The sequence below is a fragment of the Oncorhynchus nerka genome, linkage group LG19 (assembly GCF_034236695.1).
Source record: "Oncorhynchus nerka isolate Pitt River linkage group LG19, Oner_Uvic_2.0, whole genome shotgun sequence".
In the NCBI taxonomy this organism is placed as follows: domain Eukaryota; kingdom Metazoa; phylum Chordata; class Actinopteri; order Salmoniformes; family Salmonidae; genus Oncorhynchus; species Oncorhynchus nerka.
Genome location: NC_088414.1, coordinates 9,871,116 through 9,883,310, shown reverse-complemented (window position 1 = coordinate 9,883,310; position 12,195 = coordinate 9,871,116). Strand labels below are relative to the sequence as shown.

Here is a 12,195-nt window from a genome sequence, read left to right as displayed (position 1 = left end):
CCCTGTCAAGTGGGCCTAATTAACATCAACCACATGTGTACACGGAGGTTCCTTCCTCCGACCCCCACTCAGAGTCTACACTGAGGTCAACATTACCCCTCTGCTCACACCTGGAGAGTTCCTCCTCATCACAGGACCGGATCAGAACTGCACGACCTCAGGTAACACACAGAGACAGACGGACAGACTAAGCAGCTCAGGCCAGGTGTAGAGTCAAACCGTCCCATATAACATGATTCAATATCCCATTATATAACATTATTCTAACACACATAGAAAACACTGCTAGTATAACTCTGTACTCCAACTCCTCACAGCAGCTGTTAATGTAAACGCCCCCTCTCTCTGCTCCAATGGGGAACAGCACATTAAAAACAAATTCATCTCCTATTCATTCAGCTCTCTCACACACCCTGAGACAGCTTAGTATTGTATTTCGCCCCCTAGTGGTGTCAGGAGAACACTGACAGTCAGGAAATCAGCCTTACGGCAGGGCAGGCAGAGGTGGCCAATCTTCTCCACCAAGGGCCCTGTGGGTCAATGGTTTTGCTCCAGCCCTGCAGTAGAACACCAGATTCAACTGATCAAGTCCTTAATGGAGACTTTGATTGGTGGATTAATTGAGTCGACATTGTGCAGGCGTTTCTATTCCTTGAAATTGTAAGTTTAACCATATAACCCTATGGATCCCTCTCTAACCCCAGGTGGATAGGAGACAGAAGGAGGGATAACGTAGACATCTCTAACGTGACAGAGGACATTGGGGTGTTGGCTGTGGCTGGACCAAAGACTAGAGACGTCCTCCTGAGTGACTTTCTGTAGAACATGAGCGGCCCCCGAGTGGTGCAGTGGTCTAAGGCACTGCAAATCAGTGCAAGAGGCGTTACTACAGTCCCTGGTTCAAATCTAGGCTGTATCACATCCAGCCGTGATTGGGAGTCCTATAGGGTGGCGCACAATTGGCCCAGAGTCGTCCTTTTTTGGCCGGGGTAGGCCGTCATTGTAAATACGAATCTGTTCTGAACTGACTTGCTTGGTTAAATAAAAAGGTTCAATTAAATGTTGCCATTTTCTTTGATAAGCGATGCAGGCCTCAAGTTACTCCACTGCAAACCCCTTCAACTGGCTGGCATCAACCTCAGAGCTACCAGGATCTCCTACACAGGTGTGTGTGTGTGTGTGTGTTAGCTTACAACTGTTTAAGAGTACATGTGTAGCATGTACAGCGTAACTGACTGCGTGTGTTTCAGGCGAGTTGGGCTGGGAGCTGTATCTACCTCCGAAGGACATGGCAGCGGTGTACCATGCTATCATGGAAGCAGGACAGGATGAGGGAATCGACAACTTTGGTACCTACACCATGTCATCACTACGACTGGAGAAGGGCTTTAGAGGCTGGGGTGCAGAGGTACACACACACACACACGTACTCTCACGCGGTATGGATTGACGGGTTTTTTTTCTTATCAGATGAACTTTGACACCAACCCTCTGGAAGCTGGTCTGGACTACTTCATCAATCTCAACAAGGTAGACATTGTTACATTGTTACTCTCTCACCAGTCAGCCACCGTCTGTGGGTTCAAGTAGAGGTGTTCATATTCAAACCAGGTGGGTTATGTTTAGATGTTGTGAAATTGGGGGGGGAGGGTGGAGGTGGAGATGTTGGGCTTAGAACCAGAGTACCAGACCTGGATCCAAATAGGATCTGTTTTCTTTCAAGTATTTACAGAAAAGGTGTGCTTTATTTAGCTACCTTCTGGTGCTAATTGCGACCCAGGTCCGTTTAGAACTTGACTCCACACAAAGAAACGCATACAAGTTCTTTCCTCACCCTCCCTTTGGCAAATCATACCATAAATCTACCCTCCTGATCCCTGCTTACAAGCAAAAACTCAAACAGGATGTACCAGTGATGCGCTCAATACGGAAGTGGTCCGACTAAGCGGATGCTAAGCTACAGGACTGCTTTGCACAGTGGAATGTGTTCCGGGATTCATCCGATGACATTGACGAATTTACCACATCAGTCACCGGCTTCATTAATAAGTACATTGACAATGTTGTTCCCACAGTGACAGCACATACATCCCCCAACCACAAGTCATAGATTACAGGCTCCCTGGCATCCAGGACCTCTATACCAGGCGGTGTCAGAGAAAGGCCCCAAAAATGGTCAAACACTCCAGCCACCCAAGCCATTGACTATTCTCTCTGCTACCTTACGGCTAGCGATACCAGTGCACAAAGTCTGGAATCAACAGGACCCTGAACAGCTTTTACCTGCAAGCCATAAGACTGATAAACAACTGCTTTAGAGCTAATCAAATGGCTATCCGGACCTGCATTGACCTGTTTTTGCACTAGCTTTTGCACTGACTCTATGCACACACATTGGACTACCCACACACTCATTCATACTGTACTTACACTGACATCCCAACACACACACAACGTATACACATGCATACTGACGCCACAAATACACACACACAGCTGCTACAGTCTATTATCTATCCTGTTGCCTTGTCACTTTATCTATACAGTGCCTTAAGAAAGTATCCACATCCCTTGACATTTTCCACATTTTTTTGCATTACAGCCTGAATCTAAAATGGATTAAATTGACAATTTTGGTCACGAACATACGCATAATACCTCATAATATCAAAGTGGAAATATGTTTCTCAAGTTTTTCATTAAAAACTTAAATATCACATTTACATAAATATTCATACCCTTTACTCAGTACTTTGTTGATGCACCTTTGGCAGCAATTACATCCTTGAGTCTTTTTGGGTATGACGCTACAAGCTCGGCACAAGTGTATTTGACTTTCTCCCAATATTCTCTGCAAAACCTGTCAAGCTCTGTCAGGTTGGATGGGGAGCATCGCTGTACGGCTATTTTCAGGTCTCTCCAGAGATGTTAGATTGGGTTTAAGTCCAGGCTCTGGCTGGGCCACTCAAGGACATTCAGAGACTTGTCCCAAAGCCACTCCTGTGTTGACTTGGCTGTGTGCTTAGGGTCGTTGTCCCGTTGGAAGGTGTACCTTCACCCCAGTCTGAGGTCCTAAATACGCTGGAGCAGGTTTTCATCAAGGATCTCTCTGTACTTTGCTCTGTTCATCTTTCCCTCCATATTGACTAGTCTCCCAGTCCCTACCACTGAAAAACATCCCCACTGTGATGCTGCCACCACCATGCTTTACCGTAGGGATGATGCCAGGTTTCCTCCAGACGTGATGCTTGGTATTCAGGAGAGTCCTTTAGGTACCTTTTGGCAAACTCCAAGCGGGCTGTCGTGCCTTTTACTGAGGCGTGGCTTCCATCTGGTCACTCTACCATAAATCCCTAATTGGTGGGTTGCGGCAGAGATGGTTGTCCTTCTGGAAGGTTCTCCCATCTCCACAGAGGAACTCTGGAGCTCTGTCAGAGTGACCATCGGCTTCTTGGTCACATCCCTGACCAAGGCCCTTCTCCCCCGATTGATCAGTTTGGCTGGCAGCCAGCTCTAGGAAGAGTCTTGTTGGTTCCCAACTTCTTCAACTTGATGGAGGCCATTGTGTTTTTGGGGACCATCAATGCTGCAGAATTTATTTATTTTTTATTGAAAAATTGTGAAATTTGGGGAGTAAGTGGGTTAAAATCTTCTGGAAATTCACAGAGGGTGCACAGTGGGACAAAGTGCTGAATTTGGGCTATTTAGCAAGTTCTTATTTATATATACCGTTCAAAAGTTTGGGATCACTTAGAAATGTCCTTGTTGTTGAAAGAGAAGCTCATTATTTGTCCATTAAAATAACATAAAATTGATCAGAAATACAATGTCGACATTCTTAATGTTGTAAATTACTATTGTAGCTGGAAACGACTGATTTTTAATGGAATATCTACATACATTAGGTGTACAGAGGCCCATTATCAGCAACCATCAGTCCTGTGTTCCAATGGCACGTTGTGTTAGCTAATCCAAGTTTATCATTTTAAAAGGGCTAGTTGATCATTAGAAAACCCTTTTGCAATCAGTTGTACACCGGGGCCTCCCACTCCTCTTTCCATTCTGGTTAGTGCCAGTTTGCCCTGTTCTGTGAAGGGAGCAGCACAAAGCTTTGTATGAGATCTTCAGTTTCTTGGAAATTTCTCACATGGAATAGCATTCATTTCTCAGAACAACAATAGACTAACGAGTTTCAGAAGAAATTTCTTGTTTCTGGCCATTTTGAGCCTGTAATCGAACTCACAAATGCTGATGCTCCAGATACTCAACTAGTCTAAAGAAGGCCAGTTTTATTGCTTCTTTAATCAGGACAACAGTTTTCAGCTGTGCCAACATAATTGCAAAATGATTTTCTAATGAACAATTAGCCTTTTAAAATGATAAACTTGGATTATCTTACACAACGTCCCATTGGAACACAGGAGTGATGGTTGCTGATAATGGGCCTCTGTAGATATTCCGTTTTTTTTCTCGTTTTTTTCTGCCGTTTCTAGTAATTTACAACATTGACAATGTCTACACTGTATTTCTTATCAATTTGACGTTATTTTAAATGGAGAAAAAAAGTGTTTTTCTTTAAAAAACAAGGACATTTCTAAGTGACCCCAAAATTTTAACATTAAAAGGGTTTCTTTGAAGAACTTCTAGGGGTTCCCCCACAGTTCAATTTGAAGAACCCCTAAAGGATACGCCAGGAACCTTTTTTAGAGTGTACGAAGGTTCTAACAATAAACGTAGCATTAAGATGCTTTTGAGAAACTGGGGCCTGTTGTTTACGAAGTGTGTGACGAATACAATTTTATTTGAATAGCTCAGCCTTTCCAACATAGTGTAGCCTACAAACAGTGGTGGAAAAAGTACCCAATTGTCATACTCGAGTAAAATAAGGTAAGGTTTGTTCCTTGATGTTGATGTTGTTTTATGATGATGTTTGTTTTCTAAAACAGAAAATGGACACAACTCAATGGATATGAATCAACAAAGAGGTAAGAATATGTAGGCTATAAGAACATGTTGAAGGCTGGATGTATTGGGTGCAGATTACTGAACTGCTCACTTTTGTGTCTGTAGGTATGTAGACAAGGAGGAGTTCAAAATTAGGTCAATTGGTATGTTATGCAGATCACATGTACCATCCTCCTTCCATACCTCGTCAATGACTATCCCATAGGCTTCTACATTATGGACGCCAGAGGATATACCCATTGGGCTTGGGGCTCTGCTGGGAGTTTACCTCCTATTTGGATTTTTTTTAAATCTGCTTTGCACTAAAACTATAATAAACACTGAGAACAAAAAATATTGTTATTTTTGTTATTGTAATGCGTATTATTATTAATCAAATAAGGTTATTCACTTATAGGGGTTCCCCCACAGTTTCGATTTGATACTCCAGGGACCTTTTCTTTTTAGTGTGCTTGCTAGACAATACATTGAGGCGTGTGACTCATATGCCCATATAAAGACACTTACTCATGTGACCGGCAGTCATCTGATTGGTTACTGTCTAGGAAGTTAAAAATATTCAACCTGGAAGACAGCGAAACAATATTGCGCGTGCATTTCCTCATCAACACATCTTGTGATTTGTTGCTTTTTTAATTAAATAAACTACATTACCTTTCTGAATCATGCTTTCGACTGCCGTTCAGGCGTTGCAGATACAGTAGATCTGTACTGCTCTAGTACTTCCTTGTTTACATGAATAGTATCATTTCTTTCGAGGTCTTCGATTTGAGGAAGGGGGACAATGTTTCCTGTAACATTGAGTTGTATGATTGCCACTGCAATTATCTTGCTGTCATGCCCCCTGTTTTTAGAGGGTAAACAGCCGCCGCACATAGTATTCATTCTAGCCGACGACTTCGGCTGGAACGATGTTGGATACCACGGTTCAGAGATCAAGACGCCGAATCTGGACAAACTGTCAGCTAAAGGTGTCCGGCTGGAAAATTACTACGTTCAACCTTTATGTACACCTTCCAGGAACCAATTTATGACCGGAAGATATCAGGTGAGACACCCCTGTGTGTAGGCAGTGGTGTAAAGTACTTAACTAAAAACCTTTACTCCAAAACATTCCTAAAAATACATTTAAAAGTACTTTTTTTTCTCCATACGTTTTCCCTGACACCCAAAAGTAGGCTTACACGTTACATTTTGAATGCTTAACAGAACAGGAAAATGGTCCATTTCACGCACTTATGAAGAGAACATCCCTGGTCATCCCTACTGCCTCTGGTGGACTCACTAAACGCAAACGCGTCGTTTGTAAATTATGTCTGTGTTGGAGTGTGCCCCTGCCTGTCCGTAAATAAAAATGCACTTACTTGAGACATTTTATATTACAGTATCTTTTATTTTACTCGAGTATGACAATTGGGTACTTTTTCCACCATTGTTTGTAGGCTACACTATGTTGGAAAGGCTGAGCTATTCAAATAAAATTGTATTCGTCACACACTTCGTAAACAACAGGCCCCAGTTTCTCAAAAGCATCTTAATGCTACGTTTATTGTTAGAACCTTCGTACACTCTAAAAAAGGTTCCTGGCGTATCCTTTAGGGGTTCTTCAAATTGAACTGTGGGGGAACCCCTAGAAGTTCTTCAAAGAAACCCTTTTAATGGATCATCAAATGACCTTTTGAGGTATATTTTTGAACTACCCTCCCCTTCCCTGATTATTAATAATACGCACAACAACAATAACACAATATTTTAGTTCTCAGTGTTTTATGATTTTAGTGGCAAAGCAGAATTAAAAAATCCAAATATGAGGTAAACTCCCAGCAGAACCCCAAGTCCGATGGACATATCCTCTGGGGTGTTGATGTTCTCTGTATCCACAGCCAGAATGATCTTCCAGTGCATGGTGATCGAACAGGTTTCCTGTTATATTCATCAGAGGTGTAGGGAGGGGGAAGTCTGTGAATCCAAAAATAGTAATTATACAGATGATTAACAAAGCACATGACAGAATTCATACCTTGGTTTCTTTGGTAAATGTGAATTTAAAAAACTTTTTGATAATGGTTTTCATACATATACTATGTCCATAATGTAGAGGCCTATGGGATATTCATTGACAAATTAAGGGAGGATGATGGTAATGTGATCTGCATAACATACCAATTGACATACCTTTTGTATGTCTCCTTGTCTGTGTACCTGCAGACACAAAAGGGAGCAGTTCAGTAATCATCTGCACCCAATACATCCAGCCTTCAACATGTTCTTATAGCCTACATATTCTTACCTCTTTGTTGATTGATATCCATTGAATTGTGTCCATTTTCTGTTTTAGAAAGATTTGCACAAATATGAAAAGATGGATGGTATCATCACAAAACAATATAAATTTAGATCATATAAGGAACAACCTTACTTTAAATTGAGGAGATCTTTACATTTTTCAGTTAAGTACCTGCACCTGCTGTCCTATCAAATTCAAATCCAAAGGTTTCAGTTGGGCAATTAGGTTCCTGCAAGAACCCTCACCAACAAAGGTTCATCGATGAACCCCACCTCCTATGGGATTCTTGGAAGAACCTTTTCAGTGCCAAGAACCCTAAGTTTCTTCGAAGACCTGAGGATCTTAGAAGAACCCTTGTTGAACCCCTCATTTTTGTTGAGTGTAGGAGCATTGTTACATCTCTGAGCTGTTTCCCAAAACCATCCTTACGCCTCAATCACACCGACAGTGTTATTGCGTTTTGGTCAACCAGAAGTACATTAACTTCCAATGGAACGCTGCGTTTGCCTTGCAGCATTGCCTTGCAGAGGCATTTGCAGTGCGTTCTGTGTGGTGAAAACATTGGATTTATCGAACGTATCCATCAAACTGTATGCGTATCTCCCTGGCGTATTGCAACATTTATGCAAGAGCATACAGTACAATTTTGGACTCACCTTGTGCTGTACTCACTTGAACTGGAAGGTGGTGCGGCTGTCCTTCGTGGGCAAACTTTGTCATCAAAGTCTGTGTTCTCTGGATTTAGGGTGCTTTCAAGACAACTGGGAACTCTGGAAGAAAAACAAGGTTGAATCTCGACGACGTCAGTGATCTCAGGTCGAAGCTCTAGAAAGAGGCCCGAAGCTCTAGAAAGAGGCCCGAAGCTCTAGAAAGAGGCCCGGGTTCTGGATTTACATTCTGAGTTGGATGACCGTTCAAAACGTATCTTCCCAGTCGGAGCTCATTTTACCCGAGTTCCCAGTTGTCTTGAACTCACTGAAGTCAGATTTCCCAGTTCAGAGTTCCCAGTTGTCTTGAACTCACTGAAGTCAGATTTCCCAGTTCAGAGTTCCCAGTTGTCTTGAACTCACTGAAACGCAGACTTGGGATCACACAGACACTCCACTGAATAGCAGGCTAGTGATTGCTTTTCAGTGCTTGCAGTTAGCCACGGATTCCTTCCAAACCACTCATTGTTGACTTTGCGATTTCCAACTTGTTGTGTAATGTTTGATTCCAATGGCCGATGAGCAACGATACATTTTATCTATAATTTCTCTTCATCTGACAAGGATTAAAAAGAATTTGCCAGTAGATGACTGCTAGCTAAGATTTTGAAAGTATGATGTTGACATGATCAATCCAATCAAAGCTACTGTAAATATAACGTGATTTGACGTTATTTTACCTTGAGCCTTCTTGGATGGGCACTTCTAATGTAACTCTATGGCAGCGCCCAGGGGGCTTGAATTTTCGAGCTCTACCGTTAGACTTGGTGGTGACGTAGTGTCCCCATGAGTGAGCCAATCACAGCACAACTAGAGAACATTACCAACACCTACGCTCCGTATTTTCCGCTGGCTGCCCCACCCACACAGAAAGAGCTAGGCTGAAACACCTACCTTTTGCAGCTGCCTTACTCAAGACTGATATGTGACACGTATTAATGCCAAAATAACATGCAAAACAGGGCTAAAAATGTGTGGCTCAAAACAGGTGCCCTGAATGACAGGATGCCACTGGTTAAGGAAGGATCACATGATTTTATCCGGGTCATCAGGGGGGATCAGCCAATGAATTCTATCCGGGTCATCAGCCAATGAATTCTACTCGCGTGCAAACATTTCATAACTGCAGGTGGCAGTAAATCACCTTTATACCTTTTCGAACAACCAGTGGTGGAGAAAGCACCCAATTGTCATACTTGAGGAAAATGGCTCAAGTGAAAGTCTACTTGAAATACTATTTGGTTTAAAATGTACGTTAGTATCAAAAGTAAATGCAATTTCTCAAATACTTAAGTGTCAAAAGTAAAAGTATAAATGTTTTCAAATTCCTTATATTAAAGCAAACTGACGGCACCATTTTCTTGTTTTTCTATTTTGCGTATAGCCAGGGGCACACTCGAACATCATTTAGAAACTAAGCATGTGTTTAGTGAGTCCGCCAGATCAGAGGCAGTAGGGATGATCAGGGATGTTCTCTTGATAAGTGAGTGAATTGGACAATTTCCTGTCCTGCTAAGTGTTCAAAATGTAACAAGTACTTTTGGGTTTCAGGGAAAATGTATGGAGTAAAAAGTACATTTATTTTCTTTAGGAATGTAATATGTTACCCCAAAAAACAACTTAGGTAAAAATACTTTAAAGTACTACTTAAGTATTTTTTACCTAAGCCACTGCAAACAACACACTACAAGTTTGTTTGCTAACTCTTACAAGTAGTAAAATAATAAAATTGACTACTTCAAAATGGAGTTGGCCTCAATGGCACTGCCAAGCTCTCGCAGGCGCCATAATAGAACAGACACAATAATGTGATGTCTATCTAAGCCTGTGGCTTTGAATTGTCAGATCCACACAGGCATGCAGCACCAGATCATCTGGCCGTGCCAGCCCTACTGTGTCCCTCTGGATGAGAAGCTGCTGCCACAGCTGATGAGAGAGACAGGCTATGCCACCCACATGGTGGGAAAGTGGCACCTGGGCATGTACCGCAAAGACTGCCTGCCAACACGCAGAGGGTTCGACTCCTATTTCGGTAGGTCGTCAGCTCACGCACGCACACACACACAGACACACAGACACAGACAGACCATGTTGCCTCTCTTAGGTATGCTACTGGGAATAAGAAACACCGGTTGGTCGTCAGCTCACACACACACACACAGACACACACAGACCATGTTGCCTCTCTTAGGTATGCTACTGGGAATAAGAAACACCGGTAGGTCGTCAGCTCACACAGACACAGACACAGACAGACCATGTTGCCTCTCTTAGGTATGCTACTGGGAATATGAAACACCGGTAGGTCGTCAGCTCACACACACACACACACACACACACAGACAGACCATGTTGCCTCTCTTAGGTATGCTACTGGGAATAAGAAACACCGGTAGGTCGTCAGCTCACACACACACACACACAGACACAGACAGACCATGTTGCCTCTCTGAGGTATGCTACTGGGAATAAGAAACACCGGTAGGTCGTCAGCTCACACACACACACACACACACAGACACACACAGACACAGACACAGACAGACCATGTTGCCTCTCTTAGGTATGCTACTGGGAATAAGAAACACCGGTAGGTCGTCAGCTCACACAGACACACACAGACACAGACAGACCATGTTGCCTCTCTTAGGTATGCTACTGGGAATAAGAAACACCGGTAGGTCGTCAGCTCACACACACACACAGACACACACAGACACAGACACAGACAGACCATGTTGCCTCTCTTAGGTATGCTACTGGGAATAAGAAACAGACCATGTTGCCTCTCTTAGGTATGCTACTGGGAATAAGAAACAGCTCACACACACACACACACACACAGACACAGACAGACCATGTTGCCTCTCTTAGGTATGCTACTGGGAATAAGAAACACCGGTAGGTCGTCAGCTCACACACACACAGACACAGACAGACCATGTTGCCTCTCTGAGGTATGCTACTGGGAATAAGAAACACCGGTAGGTCGTCAGCTCACACACACACAGACATACCATGTTGCCTCTCTTAGGTATGCTACTGGGAATAAGAAACACCGGTAGGTCGTCAGCTCACACACACACAGACACAGACAGACACAGGTATGCTACAATAAGAAACACCGGTAGGTCGTCAGACACAGACAGACCATGTTGCCTCTCTTAGGTATGCTACTGGGAATAAGAAACACCGGTAGGTCGTCAGCTCACACACACACAGACACAGACAGACCATGTTGCCTCTCTGAGGTATGCTACTGGGAATAAGAAACACCAGTAGGTCGTCAGCTCACACACACACAGACACAGACAGACCATGTTGCCTCTCTGAGGTATGCTACTGGGAATAAGAAACACCGGTAGGTCGTCAGCTCACACAGACACAGACACAGACAGACCATGTTGCCTCTCTTAGGTATGCTACTGGGAATATGAAACACCGGTAGGTCGTCAGCTCACACACACACACACACACACACACACACACACACACACACACACACACACACAGACAGACCATGTTGCCTCTCTTAGGTATGCTACTGGGAATAAGAAACACCGGTAGGTCGTCAGCTCACACACACACAGACACAGACAGACCATGTTGCCTCTCTGAGGTATGCTACTGGGAATAAGAAACACCGGTAGGTCGTCAGCTCACACACACACACACAGACACACACAGACACAGACAGACCATGTTGCCTCTCTTAGGTATGCTACTGGGAATAAGAAACACCGGTAGGTCGTCAGCTCACACAGACACACACAGACACAGACAGACCATGTTGCCTCTCTTAGGTATGCTACTGGGAATAAGAAACACCGGTAGGTCGTCAGCTCACACACACACACACACACACACAGACACACACAGACACAGACACAGACATACCATGTTGCCTCTCTTAGGTATGCTACTGGGAATAAGAAACACCGGTAGGTCGTCAGCTCACACACACACAGACACAGACACAGACAGACCATGTTGCCTCTCTTAGGTATGCTACTGGGAATAAGAAACACCGGTAGGTCGTCAGCTCACACACACACAGACACACACAGACACAGACAGACCATGTTGCCTCTCTTAGGTATGCTACTGGGAATAAGAAACACCGGTAGGTCGTCAGCTCACACACACACAGACACAGACAGACCATGTTGCCTCTCTGAGGTATGCTACTGGGAATAAGAAACACCGGTAGGTCGTCAGCTCACACACACACAGACA

At 43.6% G+C, this 12,195-nt stretch overlaps 1 protein-coding gene, 1 long non-coding RNA gene and 1 pseudogene across 2 annotated transcripts in view; 2 read left to right on the top strand and 1 right to left on the bottom strand.

Moving 5' to 3' along the window:
• The window catches only part of LOC115146889 (dimethylglycine dehydrogenase, mitochondrial-like), a 28,517-nt pseudogene extending 26,927 nt beyond the window's left edge, over positions 1 to 1,590 (top strand).
• Positions 1,591 to 5,513: 3,923 nt separating this feature from the next.
• Positions 5,514 to 12,195, top strand: part of arsb (arylsulfatase B) — a 50,326-nt gene continuing 43,644 nt past the window's right edge. The window contains exons 1-2 of the mRNA XM_029620154.2: positions 5,514 to 6,013; positions 9,805 to 9,991. Of these exons, the coding sequence (XP_029476014.1) occupies positions 5,750 to 6,013; positions 9,805 to 9,991 (451 nt within the window). The 5' untranslated portion in view covers positions 5,514 to 5,749. The remainder of the gene's footprint in view (positions 6,014 to 9,804; positions 9,992 to 12,195) is intronic.
• Positions 6,490 to 8,942, bottom strand: LOC115101011 (uncharacterized). Its single transcript, XR_003859234.2, has 5 exons — positions 8,854 to 8,942; positions 7,909 to 8,022; positions 7,256 to 7,294; positions 7,141 to 7,167; positions 6,490 to 6,924 (listed from the first exon to the last, which is right to left on the bottom strand). It is a non-coding gene; the product is annotated as an uncharacterized LOC115101011 (long non-coding RNA).